The following is a 17,767-nucleotide window of genomic DNA, read 5'->3' as shown; positions in this document are numbered from 1 at the left end:
TCTGTTAGCAACTTACTGCTTCTGGGTTTCAGCCATGTTCCCAGAACGTCTGCTCTGTGAATCAGGATTTCTGAGCATGGCGCCTAGGCCCATGTTGCAGGTCAGATTGGTGGGTGTCGGCCTTCTGAGCCCCAGTCCAGGTTACATGCCCCCTGGCTTTCATGTGCCTGCGTCACACATGGCGTGAATACACAGTCCTCTGTGGGGGAAGGGATGCCATGTGCTCCCGGTCCTAGGGGAAGAGTGCTGGAGGACAGGGGTCAGCAGAAGCCGGGCAGAGTCGTGCGTGTCATCATGGGCCACTTCATGCCTCGCCTGCAATTCCCCTTGCCACCCTCTGAAACGTGGGGCACTAGTGGGGGGATTTTCATCTTCCTTAGTCTGAAAAGTAATCATCAACCATTTTTTTTTTTTACATCCTGAGCTAACGAAACTATTAACCATGTGTGGGGCTGCTTTTAACCAGAATGGAAAATGAGCTGAGGGCAACCTCAATTCGCAGAAATACATTGTTTACAGTTTTTTTTTTTAACATATTGGTTCAACTAAAGAGCCATGAAAGTTAAAAAAAAAAAAAAAATAGATGTTTAACTGATTCTCGGGACAGAGGCTATTTTATTTTCTAAGATCCTTTTCTAAATGATGACTTTCCTGCCCTCTTAGCAGGTCTCTTGAACTGTAGCATCGCTGCCGTGGTTGGGGATGAGGATCCACGCAGCTCGGCTCTGGGACCTTTCTCCCCAAGGGCCCCTCACATGACTGTGAAGTTAATTTCTTTCTATAGACTACAATTGAGCACTTCATAATTAGGGGCACACCTCAGGTGAGTTCAGAAATTCAGAATCAGTACCTCAGCATCTTATCTGGCTTAGATGGGAGTAGAGGGCATTAGTCAGAAAGGTCCCCAAGGTGTTATGCTCTGCTCTGGTGCTTCAGTTGGTAGATTGAGCCAGAAATTTCATTCTCTGAGGGAGACAGTTACCAGTGTCAGCTGCTCCCCTCATGTGTTTGGGGAATTACCGAGGGCCGAAAGGAAAGGTCTCCTGAGTTAGGTCACAGTGGGACAGCTGGGCTGTCCCCTTTAGTCTCCCTTCAGGGGACAACCCCTCATGGTCAGCCACCAGCAGGGAAGGATAGTGCCTGCCACTGGCCTCAGGAGTGCCTCTGCCATGCCTTGATCTCTTAACACCCCAGCCAAGCACCTGATCCTGGCTGAGGCACTGCCTTGGTAACAAGCTCCACTTGAGTCCCAGGCTCCCGAATGGCTGGTGACCTCCAATAGCCACGTCATCACCTTCCTGAGCTCTGTCTTCCTGTCTGCACAGCAGTCTGGGCTGGACTGTAGACTTCCTGGCTTTTATGGCCACAACCAAGTGGCAAAAAGTTTCATGAAACCAGTTTTACATTACTATCTTTTCCTATTTCATTTTCTTTAAAAATGTGCGTTGCAATAAATTGCAGTAAATTGATTTTATGAGTCACCAAATGGGTCGCAGCCCATAGTTTGAAAAATGCCGGGCAGGATGACGTTGCTCCTCCTCACAACCCCCCTGCTTCCTTCCTGCGGACCATGGCCAAGGATCCTGAGCTGCCACTGCCTCAGGATGAAAATGGAACCATAAACCCCTTCCTCGTGGGATGGGACTGTTAACAACATGATGTGAGAAAATGTCTGCGAGCATCCATGACCTTAATGTAATTTCTGTTCATGTAAGACCCACAGTCTCTCATTTGTTGTGAAATGGTCTAGTTTTGTTATTTAGCTGAAACACACTTTGTATTATCTCCTTCCTTTAACCTGTCAGGGAGAGAGAAAAGCGTAAGTTCCCTGTTAGGAGCTCCTCAGCATCTGGTCACAGAGTTCTTAGTCTAGGGGCAAGGTGAGCTGAGGGGGTGGTGGGGGGAGAACTTGCTCTAAATCACGGTTTCCCAACCTTGTTTGTTACTTCCAACATTTGGGCCAGGGAATCCTCTGTTGTGGGGTGGCTTGTGCATTGTAGGAAGGTGAGTATCCCTGGCCTTGACCCATGAGAGGCTGTCAGGAGTGCCACCCACCCACCCCCGGCTTGGTAATCAGAAGTGCCTCCACATAGGACCAAATGTCTCCTGAGAGAGAGAGTAACACTTGTTTAAGAGCCCCAGCTCTGCAGCGCCCGCTGATTCACAAAAGGCAAGTTTTTCCTCTGATCTAATGAAGTGCCTGACAGTTGGTCACAACACAGTGTGGAGGAGCTAGAAAGATAGTTAACAATGATTAACGGCTACCCCAAGTCCACTGTACTCTTCAGGCTTCAAAGGATGTAACCTTGGGAGAGGTGAAAACAAAACCTCTCTCCGGGAAGAAGAAGGAACTTCTAAAGTAGTAGTAGCAAGTAAATCTGAGGAAGCAGATTAGCAAAGAGGTACAAACCTGTTTGACCACTGGAACCCAGAGTAAGCCACGCCAGCATGTAAGGTTCCGCTCCGCAAAGGACACGTTCAAGGTTGATTGCAAATGGAAAAACATCCAGCTTTTCAGGTCTTCCCCACATCACTGCCTTTCGTCTGGTTCCTGCTGAAGAGCCCTGAAGAGTTCCAGGAAGAGCCCTGGAAAACCCACTAAGTGGCCCCTTCCCATGGTGGGCTTCACATACGTGAAGGGGGCGTGATTTGAATACACTGTTACCAAGAGAACTCATTGTTTGCTTGAGGTCCAGAGGGGATGATCCCAGGAGTGCCCTGGTCTGAGGACTCTGGTGCTCATTTCTGATTTCATTTGGGCCCAAAGCATAGTTTCTGTGAATTGACACAATTTCATGATTCACAGATCTTGGCACGTAAAAAGGGCAGAGAATAAAAACATAGCCATGTGTCACGTCTCTGAATCCAAACTGATCCATTGCTGATTCTGCCCATTCCTTTTAACGCTAACACTCCTTCATTCAAGGGAGCCTTCGCCTGCAGAGTCCAGGTCTGTTCCTGGTCACACGGAGCACCCCGCCCCTCTTCCCTCCTCTGGTAGCTTATCCGCAGCGCTCCAGCTGCCAAACAACTAAAACACTTCTGTTTTGTTTTCCACACAGAACAGTTTGGAGGAGAAATTAGTTGTCATCTCTTCAGGCTGTTGCCACGTCAGGATGCTGAGTTGGTAACATTTATTAAAATGCAGCGTCCGGAGCCCTGTACTTCCTTCTGCTATGGTCCAGCTCCATGCACTGTCTGCACAGCAAAGCAGCAGATGCTAGGGCCTTGCTGGTGTCATGAGGGCAGCACGGTGCAGGGATGCCTCTTCTCCTTCCTCTCAGGGGCAACGCACACACCCCAGAACCTCCCCAGGTCCTTACCCAGCATTGTCTGGAGGAGGCACCATCCTGGCCCAGAGCCCCACAAAGGCAGTTTGGGGATTAAGTATAAAAAGGGAGCATTGTGGAGAGTCAAAATGATGTGTGGCAATTAGCAAGGTGGTTTTTCAGGGTGAGATAGGGAGTTTCTAGAAACACCTGTCATATCCAGCATTCAGCTGTTTGTCACAATTTCTTTGCAGGGACGACCAGTCTGTCTTGGTGGCCCCGTGACATGGTTAAGCTCAGGCTGCAAATCAAGAGGTCGAATGCTGTTGAACCCCAGCTTTAGGATGTGAACTATAGTGTGAATTAATACCCATTTTTAAAAAGGCAAGACAGTGCTTTGGGCAGGAGGCACTTCTCTGTCTCTCTGACACAGGGTTGTATAATTCATTTTCTAGAGTTTTGAAAGCTGGACGGAGTGCACATCGAAAAATGAGATTGGGGTAATTTTTTTAGTTGCTTTTTAAACCTTGTGCCTTTTATGTGGGAAAGAACGGAGCTCTTATATAATTCTTTAGTTATATTAGTGTATTTTTTCCTTGTCGTATTTGGTTTATGAAACAGTGTTTTAGAACATTTCCTTCCAAGTCTGGAAGGTATCTCTAGGTCTTTCTTGGAATTTTCTTTCTTACTGAGTTCAGTGCCCCTGGAGTTTTTCTGGGGAAATCTTACAACAAATAAAGTGTCCTCTGCTACACTATGATAAAGGAATTTTTCAAAAACTGATCTAAAATAACAGTACATAAAAACTTTCATTTGTCAGATAATATTCCTCTCTTGTTCCTGAGGCCAGGGATTGTGTTTTATTTACCTTGAAATTTTCTCGTGTGTGAAGTCTGCTCAAATGTGTGTTAAATGATGAAGATTTAAAAAAAAATAAGCCACTAATGGCATAATGTGCTCATTTTTTCTTAGAAGAACCATTTAAATAAACACTTAAAATCAATTCATAATATTTATAACTCATCTGTAAATAGAAGAAAAAGGAAAAGAACATTCGGTAGAGGGGCTTTTAGCCACAGGTTCAGCCAGACTTGATGAGAAAAGTTCCTACTCTCTTACTGTTCTTTGTTCTTGCCATTTGGCGCCCTGCAGCATGTGGTACAGAAGCTTTCTATGCCCTGCCCCCGCACCCCTGTCTACAGATTTTCTCAAAAAGATAGAGATGAACAAATTTTCTGGGGTTACAAATAACATTGCCTTATTGCTCTTTTGGTAGAGCCCCAAGCCCCGCTACATCACATGTCCCTTTTAGCTTTAAAGGGCTCACAAGTGAAATCAGCATGGGGTTTTGTTGGTGCTTCTGGGTTCTGTATACCTCCATCAGGAGTTTACATATTCCCTATTCTGTTTCTGTGCTGAAGTCGTCCACAGCAAAAAAGCGCACCATTGTCTGTGAACACTGCCATTGTTTCCCCACAGCTGTAAACAGCCATATTCACATGTAAAATGTCCCATAAATACCCTAAAGAAGAGGGCTCACTTTTGTCAAAATGCTGTCTTTCCAGATTGCTTTTCTCCCCTCGGGTGCCTTGTCTGCATCCTTTCCCAGCTCTCTAGTTCCGTGGCACACCAGGAGTTGAGAGTTGGGGTCATCTGGCCTTCAGGCAGTGAAACCCATGTACCACACAGAGAATGCAGGTGCTGCCTGAGGTGTGCGGGGAGCCTTCCCCAGGGCAGATGCTGCAGGGCAGGGGGCAGTGCTCTGTGGATCCCACAGCATTCCTGGCAGTGTCCATGCCTCTTAGGTGTGAATGGTTGTGCCGGTACCTGATAGCAAAGAGAAAATTACTGGATTTCAATTGTTTAAAAAATTAAAGAGCTCCCATTTATATGCAAATGGTAACATTCTGTGTGTCAGTGTGTGAAATTTAAAGATCGGCTCAACTTAATGGGGTGGCACCGAGACCGATTTTTTTGAGCTACTTGGTCTGCATGTTGCCACACTGCAGCCTTGAACTGCATGGAGCCATGTTGCATAGACTGAGTGGTCTTGCCCATCTGTGGGTAGAAGCGGCTGACCATGCTGAGTGCGAAAGTCCACAGGCCCTGGTGGAGCCAGCCAGCTGGAAACGAGAGCCCGGCCTGTCCCCTGGCTCTGCTGTCAGGACACCAGGTAATTTCCTCAAGAACAAACTCTGTAGAACAGCGTCCTTTGCTGAAACAACCTTCCCCAGCTTGACTCTTGGGTTGTTTTTAGCAACAGCTTTAAGAAATAGTTCACATACCATACAATTCACCATTTAAAGTGTATAATTCAATGGTTTAGTGTATTCACAGAGCTGTGTAGGCAAATGATTGCAGAGCATTATCATCATCCGTCAAACCCCCAGACCCCATAGCCGCCGTTCCCAGCGTGACCACCCCCGCCCTAGTCCTGGCAGGCACCCTCCGCTGTCTAGATTTGCCTGTTCTGGGTGTTCGTGTACACGGAGCCCTGGATGATATGTAACCTTCAGTGACTGGCATTTCATTTCACGTCCTGCTTCCAGGAGTCGCCCGTGTTTCAGCGTAGATCAGCACTTCGTTCCCTTTCCATTGCCAGATATTTTCGATTGGGTGGATTACAGTCGTTACGGACATGGGGCCATTTCCACGTTTCAGCTGCTGGGAATAGTGGTTTCATAGGGAGGGTGTTGAGAAGAAATAGGGACTAAAGAGAAGGGGGGAGAGGGCTGAAATTTTCACAGCACATGTCGTATGGCTAGAAATGGGGCGCCGGCACCTCCTCGCTCAGGAGCTGATATGTTGCCTTCCTTCTGCGCTTGGATGTATGGTCCTTGTCAGGGTTTTCCGCTGCACCATGTTATGTTCTTTCACGCCACTCATCACGAAGGTATTGGTTCCTGGATTCTTCTGAGACCTTCTAATGAACTGTAAGTTCCAGGAGGGCAGGGGCTTGTTTTATTTAGCGCTTTATCCTCAGTCTTTTGGAGGATGACTTTTCTTGAGTCTCCAGTGACTGGAGTAGCAGCTACCAGCATCTGACCTGACAAGGTGATGGGAGTAGGGAAACACCCCCTGGAGGGCCCATGCATTTTGCTGGACTCCGGGAGGCCCTCCAGCCTCGACTCTGCCTCAGAGGACAGTGAGACAAGGTGCCGGTAGACCTTCTGAGCTTATCAGAGGAGGTAGCTCATGGCCTTGTTTTCTGTCAAGAGAAAAAAAAAAAAAGGCCTTTTTTTTTTTTTTTTTTTCCAGTAAAGGCTGTGTGTCGCATGGTAATGAAAGGAAGAACAGGTGGAATGTGTTGTTTCCTAATTACAGACTTACATGTTGGAATGGACTGCCACCCAGGACTTAGTTGTGATGGGAAAGGAGGGAAAATTGTGCCATAGTTCAAGGTGGACCCAACATGGGCTCCCAAGTGCTACTTTTTTGAGGCCTGTTTCTGTTAGTAGCATTAATGGCATTAGATGAAAGGGCATGTCCACAAGAGAAGGAAGAAAGGTTAGAACTTGCCCAAGTGAACTCTGTGAGTACGGCTGCCTCTTAGAGCCCTTGACGTTTATCGTCACGTGTATCCTCCCCATCACTCACTGTGGGTATGTCAAATGTGAGGCAGTCCCAAACGATCCCTGTTTTGCATATTGCTACAGCTCTCATTATTTTTGGCTACAGCTGGTTATCACCAGTTGTCCGTAACCAGAACTTTAGGGACTGACTCAGGCGTGGGTAGTAGGAGTCCTGAGAAAGAGCAGAGAGCCTCCGATGCCTGTTTCTTGTCTACCCTGGGTGGAGGGGACCTGCCCACCCGGCTGCATGACTGCAAATGCAGGAACTTATAATTCCTTTTTATTTCAAAAAATAGCATTAAGGTTGCAGCTCTTTGGAGTAAGGAGCAGTGAATATGGGAGAGAGAAGGAGAAGGGCTACACTGTACGGATGTTGGGATCTTTCGTCTTCTCATGAGGTACCCCAGACCCTGAATAGACCATTACATGTACCCCTAAACAGAGCACTTGTTGGAGATGCTGTCTGTCCTCTGCAAGGGTCTTTGTGCTGCCGGGCGGCCAGATGGGCTTCCCTCACCAGCCATAGAGCCACTTTCAGGCAGAGTTAAATCAAATTTCAGACACAAATTGAAAAAGCAGGTTCATTTATTGCAGTGTTAGATTTATTAACTCCCAAAAGCCATGAGCCTTGGTCTTTCTGCTTACAGATATAAAATGGAACTCTAAATGAGGTTTAATGGGCTTCCCAGATCATGTTCCCTAGACAGATTTTTGTTTTCCTTATAACAGTAAATTTTGAAATCAAAAAGACTGAAAAGAAAGGAGAGTACTTCCTGTCACAAATAGGATGGGTGGCATTCTTCAAAGCATTTTATGGCTTCCAACCGTGCCTTATAATTTCCAAGAAGCTGAAAAGCATTCCGAGTCTTTAAAAGTGATGCATTCATTCAGAAACATCTATCAGGCATGTACCATGGGCCAGGCATTGAGGCAGGGCCTGGAGACACCTGGAAGATGCCTAGCCCCTGTACTTGCCACACTTGTGTTTTAGTGTAGCTACGATGTACACAGCAAACAAGGAAATGCATCCCACCCCATGAGCACTGTGGGCTGAGCAGGTGCTGGACATGACTCTTAAAAGTGGCCCATGGGTGTGGGGTGCTCATGGACTTGGGCCGAAGAGGCGAGGTGAGGCCTGTGCACAGAGAAGATTCTGCGAGCAAACTCGGGTGTGCGGGGCTGTAGCAGTGCCATCTCGTGTCACAGCGGATACCCCTGTCCCCTCCCCTCTGCTGGCCCCTCACAGCCTGCTTGTTAAAAACCAAAGGCTATTAACACACTTCGGGACTTTCTGGGACGCACTGAGACTTTGATGGAGTTGTAGTCCATTAACAGAAGGGCCCCCGTGTCGCTGTTGCTAAGTGAAGGCATGTGGCCACACACCTAGGAAGCCCAAGAGCAGCGAATAGAGAAAAGAAAGAGTGCAAGATAATAATATATCCCCGTGGAATGCTGCTGTGAAGATCAGAAGCGAATTTGGCTGACTGGCTAGAATTTCATATTCATGGGGTTGTTTGTTTGGGTGAAGTCACACATTTATGATTTGTAGACATTTGACGATAAAGCAAGGGAAGCAACTCCCTACAGGAGCCACAGGTGCTTTTTCAGGCCTGGACACTGATGTGCACCAAACCAGACCCTGATCCCAGGACTATGGTGAAGGAGCCGTGTGGCCCGTCTCCTCTCTCCATACGATGCTGGTGGCTCAGTGGCCAGGAGGACCAGGTCCCGGGGGGGTTAGCAGAGTTTTTAGAGCTGACCTCCTGTTCTGTGTCTGCAGCAGGGTCTGCTCACCCTTTGTGATTTCATTTATTCAGGCATGAGAATTCTTCTGGGAGACACTAGTTTTCAGACTCGACCTTCGAGGAACCCAGGGCCCCCACAGAGGAGTTTACTGTTTAACTTAAAGGTGGTTCCTGCCTGACATAGAGGTTTAAACTACTTGAAGAAGAACCACTTTTTCTTTTCTCTGATTTGTCTTTAGAAGGTTCCAGAGTATGCTTCTACTAAAAGGAGAATTATGTTCCAGAAAGTTTTGAAAACCGCTTTAGAAAATGAATCTATTAGTTAATAAGCAGTCTTATGGGGAGCATTCCCAAAGAAGAATTTTTTATTTCTTTGAAAGAGCTTCATGGAAAACATTAAATTGAAGAAAAAAAAAAAAAAGAACTTGAGGAAAAGCTACTAAAGAGCCTTGAGAATTACTAAACATGGGACCTGAGGTGTAGTGATTCACAGGGGAACTCTGACAACATGGGGAGACTAGGAGGGAGCTGGTTTAGGGGGTCACTCTTCCTAAAGATTGCATTTCCTTGATGTCGGGTCACCCACCCACGAGTGACATCTGTGCTGGGTCCACCGGCTCAAGAGACAGCTCTGCTTCAGAAGGAATTTAACCCGCAGGAAGAAGAGGACTCCGAGGCCCCACATTCAGAAACATGCTAGGTTTCCTGGCAGGACGGGGCTGAAAGAGGCCTGAGCTGGCTCACAAGGACCTCGCAGCTCCGTGTCCTGGGACAGCATGCAGGTAGCTTTGAGGGATGAATGTTTACGAGCACCCCTTCCCCTCGCCTCCCTCCAGGACCTGGGTATGGACTTTGGGCCTCAGCAGCAGTCAGCAAAATGTAGCCAGGACAGCCGTGCTAACCCACTCACCCACATACCATCTAGGCTGCTTTGGCAGTACACTGGCAAATGGGCTGCTTGAAAAGCCAGAAACGCTTGCTGTCTGGCCCTTGACAGAATTTCCCAGTTCTTGTTCCAGAGTTTGGTAGGAAACGTGAAAATTCTCAGGTTGAGAAGAGATTAGGGTGAGAAGTAGGCTTGTTCTTCAGCAGTCTTTCTCTCCTGTTTCCCAGAGATGACAACTAAATGAGGGGGAGCCCCAGCACGTCCTAAAGGAGGTCACGGTCATATCCCAAAGCGGCCCCATTGAGTCGTGGAATGTGTCCCCTTGAGTCTGACACGTGGATTGGGAATACAAATGACACCCATGAGGCAGGTCCCATTTTTTGAAATCAGGGGAGCAGGCCAGAGGTACTGCAGCTCAGTGAAGCTCTGGGTCATAACGATGGCAGAAATGCTGTGAGGCTGTTCTGAGGCCCCGCTAAGCTGAGCCTTCTGTCTGCACAGGTGGTTTAGGAAATTCCCCAGTGCCCGGCCCCTAGGTGTACTTTCTGAATGACAGGAGAAATGCCACTTCCCCAGGCCTCTTTGCTCCCCACCAGGCATCCCTGCTGCTCTCCGCCTGAGAGCCCAGCCCTGTCTGCCTTCCCTCACAGGCTGCTCTGCCTCACACACCTTCCAGACCACCCTCTTGGCCAGCAGCCATCAATCACCTCGCTCTGTCATTTCACCAATTAACAATGCTTCCTTGAGAGGATACTCCCAAGTTTTTATAAATTCAGTAAATAACAGAACTTCTGAAGTAGAAAAGAAAGCCGGAAGCATGCCACTCCTGCTAAGGTGACAAGCGCTTAGTGTATGGGACTCTTAGTTGCACATACTGTGGTGACCCCAGTCAGTTTCCACAGCAGCCCACAGGAACCACGCTCTTGTGACCACCGTGGGGAGCTGGGCACGGTGATGGGGCTGCTGAGTGGCAGACCTGGGTTTCCAGCCTGGGGCCTCAGGCTCTGGGGCTCAGGGCACAGTGGGTCAAGAATCAGTCAAGTAGATCACCACCGAGCATAAAGAAAAGGACAGAAGATGCCAGAGTGAAGGGAAGGATTCCATGTGTGCGTGTGTATATGTATCACATGCAGGATACCCTTGGATACACAGGTCGCGTGTCCGCCAGGTCTCCTGGGGGCTCAAGCCCATTGCTGCACATACACATGGCACATCTGGAGGAGGCCCTGCTGTGGGTCAGGGGTCCATCAGCCGGGAGCAGTTATGTGGATTATTGGAGGATTTTGTTTGTCACCTGAAGTGGGTCTGACATAAATCCTCTTCTGCACACCTACCTTCATTGTTCCCACCTCAGTTCTGAGACTTGCCCATCTGCACTCAACCCCAGAGATCCCATTTGTTCATGGACGCTTTGGAAACCTGGAAACTTCTGGGTACCCAGCATAGCCTTGAGGGGGGCGGGGTGGTTGATGGTGGGCCTGCTTGTCCCAGGCTGACAGGGCAGCAGGGGCAACTCAGGCGTATCCTCGGGAGCAAGGCCTCAGGTGCCCTGCCCCTTGCTCTGCCACAGTGGCCAGAGGGACAGCGGGCCCTCGGGGTCCCTGGGCCTCTGCTCTTCACCCTCGGGGCAGCTCTGCCTCTCTTCCCTCAGAGACACTCATTCTTTTCTCCTCCCCTCCCGCCCTCCCCACTGCCCCACCCCTTCTCTGGCTGGCCAGCCACATTGATGGGATTCAGGAGTAGGATAGTGGGTGACTTGGGGCTCTCAGGTGATGCTCGGCGCGAATTTGGAGTGATGTGAATTTGAGTCCTAGGTCAAAAGGTCATTAAATGTTTTCAGCTCTACTGACATAACTAAAGTACAATAAAATGTAGATCTTTAAGGTGGTATTTGATAAGCGTTGGTCTGTGTGTGGGCCTGAAACACTGAAGCTCAGGGAGCAGAATTGGAGCCACAGAGGCTGCAGACAGGAGAGCCGAGCGTATGTGCACGTGGTGTCTGGTTGTCATCTCACTGAGGAAGTTAAAAGACAGTGGGACCACTACTCTGTTATTTAGGGAATAAGGACGAGCAGATCTTTGGAACAGACAGCCCTGTCCTCAGAGGCCTGCCCCACATTCTCTGGCTCCAGCTCCCATGGAGGAAGGAACGTGATACAAGTCTGGCGGTCTCTGTCGAGGATGATTCAGGTTTCTCTGTGATCTATAGAGGGAATATTCTATCCATGCCCACTTCGGAAATATTGCCGGGAAAAATTGAGTGCCATTTTGCTGCCAGCTTTTCAGGAGTACCCTCATCATGTGTGGTGACAAGTGGCCATGCAGAGTGGGTCCTGGATTTCGGAGATCAAAAATGAGAGTTTTCTTTGTGAGAGAAATAGGAAGAGAGAGAAAAGCTGTTTGCGTGAACAAGAAGCATCTGTTGAGCCCACAGCGTCACACAGCACCCCGGTGAAGTCTTTTAAACATCATGTCACCAAAATATTGAAATGCAGTGAACTTTAAAGAAAAGACTTGTTTTTTCTCCTCCTCCAGGGGAGGAGACGTGGGCTGTGCTTCCTGGATGCCACATTGGCCTTCAGGGGTCAGAAGACTAGATCTCTTACTAATTGTGACAATAAACTGTTCTTAACAGAAAGAGAAGTGTAAGTGCTGATTGCATGTTGGTGTCAAAGGGCCCTTTACATGGGTCTCCTGGGCCTTCACCCATTTGTGGTGGGACCACCTGCTTCCTGCCTGCCTGAGGCCTTACTCTGCTGTGAAATAGGCCCTCATGTAAGCCTTGTTATTCCTGTGTGTGAGGATCAGGAAGAGGGGAGCATTGTGGTGTGCAGGTGCCAGAAGGGGTGCTCTTCTCTCAGAACCCCAGGCGGGCGCGGAGCCATAGTCCATCCCGCAGGGTGGACCCCCCCCCTTTGACCTTGCCGAGCTGGCCCCCGTCTTAGGCAAACTCACAGGTGGTGTCTGAGGTGTTTAGGTTACCATGACTGGGAGACAACAGCGAAGGGGCATTCAGGGGCTGGTTGGGTGCTTTCCAGGGCTCGGGAGCTGGGGTCTGGTAGGTCTGGTGGGCCTGGTGGCTTCTGATTGGTGTAGTATGACGAGCTGGCTTCTCAGAGCTCTATTCACTCATCCTTTCTGTGAGAATATTTTAGGGGCTGCCCTTTCCCTTTTATGGTCTGTTCATTTCAGTTGGCTTTGTAGGAAAGAACATTCTGTGGAAGAGGGAAAGATTGCCAAGACCCGTCCAGTCCAGCCTCTTCCTGTTTGTTGTGATGCTCGGAGGCAATTAGCTCATTTCCATGGGCCTCTGGAATTCCTTTGTGGATATAACGTGTGTTGGCATCCTGTCCTTGGAAGTTCAAAGGGTTTGTTGCCCGAAACAGAGGGCAGCGTCACCAGCACCCCTGAGGGAGTGTGCTGTGGCCCAGGGGAGGGATGCTTCCCAGAAGAATCGTTTCTTCATTTCTGCTTGTTTGTGTGTAAATCTATTTATAGTAGATGAAAGGACAGATCTAGCCAGCAGTGGGTAATAATGATACAGTTTACGGAGCCTTAGCCAAAATGTTGACATTGCTTATATTATCCTGTTGCCACAAATGGGATGCAAAGTCTCCCTCTTTGAAAGGCAATAAAAACAGGGAAGGAAGGAAGCTTTTGAGGTGCTTGTAATCACTTCCATGTAGGGCTGGTGCTGAGCCAGTAGGGGAACAGAAAGTGTAGACTGCTCACTGGGTACAGTTGACAGGGCTTTGGGGCAGTAGGTGGGCCTGCGACTGAAATCCAAACACCAAATTCGGGTTGACTCTCCACCTAAAGAATGTGCTAGAAGTACCAGCAGAGACAGTTAGTGCTGGAACCAGACCCACATTGTCGAAAGGGCTGGGGTCCCTGGCAGATTGCTTCTGGTAAACCTTGAGTCAAGTGGATCTGGGCTGAACGGCCCCCACAGTTGGCTCAGCTATTTGCAGCAGGCTGCGTAGACCTGTGGCACACGGCGGCGGGGGGCTGCTCCCCTTCCTGGTTTTCTCGGGAATATAGACAACTGTGTCACTGTGTTGTTCCAATCAACAGCATTGAACCATATTGGTCATTGCTGGAAATTAGGCAGCTGTGGTTTTAAAGGGAACCTGCGTGGACCGCGTACTTGCAGCGGTTGTGTGCTTCATGGCCCAGGTAGGTTTTGCGTTGATCTGGTACCTTGCAAAATTGTGTTTAAAAACATCAAAACACCCGAGACAGGTCCTTTCTTTCCCCAAAGTTGACGGGAGAGCCTTCCAGTGAGGACCATGGTTCCTTTCCTTGTAGAAGAAATGAAAGTAAAAACTTACATGTCGGGGACATTAATGTGGTTGAGAGAGTGACTTTTTTGCTACCACAGATTTTGTCCCTAAGACAGGCTGAAGAAACCCACAATTTGTTGCTTACTGGATTCTCGCTCCTTCCTGAAGGTTCGCCATCGGTGGTGTGAACTCATTGTTAAGCACAAATACACGAAAGCGTACAAAGATGTGGAGAGATTCCTCCAGGAGGATCAGGTGAGTTCCATTTTCGGGAGGTGGGGTCTTTCAGCGCTGCCCTCTCACTGCTCAGTGGACTTGGTAACACAGGGACCCAGGTGGTTAACTTCTTCACAAGTATTTAAACATTTAGAAGGAGGTAGGAGCTGACGTGACACACGTTGGACTCGTGTTCCCCCTCTGTGTCCATTTATGACATGAATCATACCCTTAACAGCTGCCGAGGTTGGACCAGGCTGTGGACCACTGTCACTACCACATGATGCACACAGACCTCGCGCAGCATTGCCAGGTCTCGGGTCAGGTGGTGTCTTAGCTGTCACAGTGTGTGTCCGTGTCTTCAGTGGCCCTACTGTAATGTGTGGAGGGGGAACTGGTTGGGGTGAGCCCCGACTAGTCAGGACAGACTGGTCTGTACCTGCACCAGCCACACCCACTTCAAGTGTCCTTCCTCCAAAAACTTTCCTCACTCTTCACAGGGGGGGCACGGGGGGAGGCAGTCACCTTCCCAGGAGCCCGCAGGAAGCACGGACATGCACAAACGTGCATGGGGATGCCCTCCTTGCCCCTGTGCCCCACCTACACCTGCTCCTCATGGCTGCATGGGCCATGGGCCATGGACTCTGTCAGCTGCTGGAAGGTGGCCTGCAGCTTGTTGCCATTAGCGTGACCATTGTGTGCTGCCAAGCAAGCCCTGTGCCAGGCGCTGTGGGCTGATGGGATGGAGCTGCGGGGTGGGGTGGGGCAAACAAAGGGACTCTTGAGAGGGCCTGAGGATGGGGGGCAGCCATTGAGGGAGGGCTCGTTCTTCCCACAAAGAGAAACTACATGACTTTGTAGCAGAAGAAATGTCACATTTGCACAGTTGGAGCAGAGGTGTTTGGAAACACAGGAACAAAATGTAATAGCAACTTAAAAGTTTCTTCTGAAAACCAAAAGTAACTGCTTTTTAGAACCAAGATCTTTGTTAAGAAGGATCACCATAACTCAGCTTTTTCAGAGGAGGGTTTTTGAGCCCCAGACTACGAAGTTTTTATCTTGTGCTCTCTTCAAGATCTTCCTTTTAATTTGCTCCAGCAGCATGTAATCCCTGGCATAACTCTCCTTGAAACAAGAGAAAAGGCAGAACCAAAGGGGCCTTTTGGTCTCCCCAGAACATAATTGGCTATTTTAAAACTGTAGGAAAAATGCAGAGGTGTGTCTGTGTAGCATTGTTTTTGAAACTGCAGCGGTGGTGGTTGCTGCCGGGGTGGGGGGCTGCTAAGGGGCCCGAAGCAGCGGCACCTTTTCCCAGGGGCTCGAGAACTCTTCCTGCTGGGGTGCCACGGACATGCTGGTGTCCCGGCACACTGCCCTGGGAGGCTGTTCTGCGACTGGTGACACGCACACGGTGCCTCCGGAGCTGCTTTCAGCCACGCATGTTGCTGTGGCAGGTATCGTGGGGACCTGCCTGCCCGTCACCCCTGGAGAATCAGTTGGATCACCAGGGCTCTGTGGGTGGGATGGCTGGCTGAGAGTTCCGTGGGGTTTAGTGTGAATGAGAGAGAAGGGACTTTAAGCTGGGGGTTTCTGAAGTACAGCTAGTCACCTGTCTCTTCTAGGGTCTTTGTAGTCTCCAGATGGCAAGATTGTGTGTAGGCAGCACATGTGTCCACGTGGATGCATCATTTCCTTTCTTCCCTGCTCTGCCTCTGTGCCCCACAGGCCATGGGCATATACCTGTATGGGGAGCTGATGGTGAGCGAGGACGCCAGGCAGCAGCAGGTTGCCCGCCGGTGCTTTGAGCTGACCAAGGAGCAGATGGATAGATCCTCAGCCCAGGTGGTGGCCGAGATGCTGTTCTGAAGAGGTGATTCTCTGCCTTCCCTGTCTGCCACTCGTTGCTAACCGGAGATTTCTCATAGGAGCCACAAGAGCCAACAGCGAGGTGCTTGGTGGCTGGTGGCCCAGAAGTGCAGCCTGACCAGACGGGCCCTGCAAGCAGAGGCTGCGCACCCCAGAGCAGAGCTCCCCTTGGCACTGTTCAGGCCACCTAGGATTTTGTTACTTGGGAAAAACGGGTCAGAATTTGGAGTAGGTTTAGACAGTGGGCTGGGGAGGCTGGAGGACCTGCCGGAGGGCTCACGCAGGAGCACATTGCCGGGTTACCCCAGACCCTGAGCTCCATGCAGATGTGTGTGTACGTCAGTGGCCCCTGGCCGCCCATCTGCAGGAGGACCTGAGGGGCCCAACTGGAAGGCTGGAGGAAGGGCCTTGGCCAACGTGTGCCACGTGCTCCAATGCAGTGCTGTGCCCGGCTGCTTCCTCACCTCAAGTTGGAGCAGAATTTCTCCCTGGTCTACACTGGAGTGGGAGCCTTAAAGTATTTAAACTGCTTCCTATTAACTGTGCTTGGAGTTGGCCGGTTAGCTGTACATCCTAGCAGTTCATGTGTAAGTGGGTGTCTACGTTTTAGATGTCACGTCCCAGTGTGACAGGAAGCGTTAGGTAGAGTGGAGGGGTTGTGAGGCATTCCTGCAATAGCCACCACGGCTTCTGTCTTCTTCTCAGTTGTTCCCCAGGCTTATGACATAATAGGGCCTAATTTTATATCTTTTTAACTTTCACATCAAATCTCAAGCATTTTTCATGTTTATACAGAATTCTTAATGGTTATTTAATGTTTTATGTGGATGTTCTTAACCGGTCGTCAGACTTTCAGCATGCTTCTGATGTTTTGCAGTTAACAAAACCGTTTCTAACATATTTAAGTATATTTATTTGAAAGGACTCTTGATACTAAGGAGAAAAAAGGGTTTTCTAAGTGTGATCCTGTTCTTGCAGAAGAGTCCAGGAACTCTGCAACTGGGGGGGTCACGGCGAGCTCCATGGCTCTCGCTTCTCCGTCATGAGTTTTCAGGGTAGACCTGGTCACGGGGCTGCTCCCTTCTTGGAACTCTTCCTTCCTGTCCCTGTCCCTTGGGGATGAACGCAGGGCCGTGTGCATGCCCTTCCCCATAGCCCCTTCCCTGTGACGGTGGCACTTCAGTGGAGGTTGCCCTGACCCCGCACACTGAGAACTCAGCCCTTTCAGGGTGGAGGCAGCTGTTGGTTGCACTTTTCATTTCATGTCCCAAAGCTGCACGGGTGAGTGTGGTCACCTCTGAGTCCTGCTGTAGGCTAGGCCTCTAGGACTGCAGATAAAACACGCAACACGCAGAAGTCAAGGCCACGTGGTAGCTAGTGGGCAGACGGCAGCACCCGGCGTGTGCAGAAGGCAGCGTGTGCGGTGTGGGCTGTGAGCAGGTGCGGCACTGCTCCGAGTGCTCTGGCTGCTTGGGTTCCTGGCATGCTGATTTGTGACTTAAGATTAAAATCACATTGCCAGGGATTACCACGCATCCATGACCTGGGCTGCTCCTCCAGAAGCCGTAGTTCTCTCTCTCTGCAGTTCGGAGAACAGATGCATCTTGTAGCTCTTCTCCAGAAACAGAAGAAGCAACAGCCGTGGAAGATGCTCGGCGGCCCATTCCTTATGCCCAACCGACGACCTCTCTGCCGAGGTGCAGAGCTTAGCTGATTGGTGAACAGTGACTGGTTTCCGCTTTGTTCACAGTGGCTAAGTTCTGCACCTGAAGAGAAGGTGAGATGGGGACAGTTAAGTTGGAGCTGCTGGGGCACAGGCCGCCGCTGAGTGGTCCACTCCGTGCCGGGTGTGGTTCTGGAGGATGCGAGACCCACTCGGCTCCAAGGATGCGCTGTCTCCTGTCGTGGATGCGCGAGGGTACCCAGAGTC

The 17,767-nt window shown here is 49.7% G+C and overlaps 2 protein-coding genes across 54 annotated transcripts in view; one reads left to right on the top strand and one right to left on the bottom strand.

Annotated features, from left to right (window-relative positions):
- The window catches only part of AOPEP (aminopeptidase O (putative)), a 332,941-nt gene that overhangs the window by 313,913 nt on the left and 1,261 nt on the right, over positions 1-17,767 (top strand). For 10 of the 46 annotated variants that reach the window (XR_012035345.1, XR_012035350.1, XR_012035351.1 and 7 more), the window contains 2 exons: positions 13,924-14,010; positions 15,697-15,841. Coding sequence is in view for 22 of the 46 variants with exons in the window: in XM_072835180.1 (XP_072691281.1) it covers positions 13,924-14,010; positions 15,697-15,837 (228 nt within the window). In the remaining 24 variants the exon portion in view is untranslated. Of the gene's footprint in view, positions 1-663; positions 824-3,062; positions 9,008-9,244; positions 9,369-13,853; positions 14,011-15,286; positions 15,426-15,696; positions 15,842-17,767 lie in introns of those variants that run through there. The other 36 variants (XM_072835007.1, XM_072834953.1, XM_072835015.1 and 33 more) reach the window with 21 other exon arrangements.
- The window catches only part of FANCC (FA complementation group C), a 289,582-nt gene continuing 288,541 nt past the window's right edge, over positions 16,727-17,767 (bottom strand). For all 8 annotated transcript variants that reach the window (XM_072835284.1, XM_072835235.1, XM_072835226.1 and 5 more), the window contains one exon: positions 16,727-17,766. In XM_072835284.1, the coding sequence (XP_072691385.1) occupies positions 17,212-17,766 (555 nt within the window). In that variant the 3' untranslated portion in view covers positions 16,727-17,211. The remainder of the gene's footprint in view (position 17,767) is intronic.

This window comes from Canis lupus, chromosome 1, assembly GCF_048164855.1.
Source record: "Canis lupus baileyi chromosome 1, mCanLup2.hap1, whole genome shotgun sequence".
Classification (NCBI taxonomy): domain Eukaryota; kingdom Metazoa; phylum Chordata; class Mammalia; order Carnivora; family Canidae; genus Canis; species Canis lupus.
The sequence above is the reverse complement of the archived record's forward strand: the minus strand, read 5'-3'. Positions and strand labels throughout refer to the sequence as shown.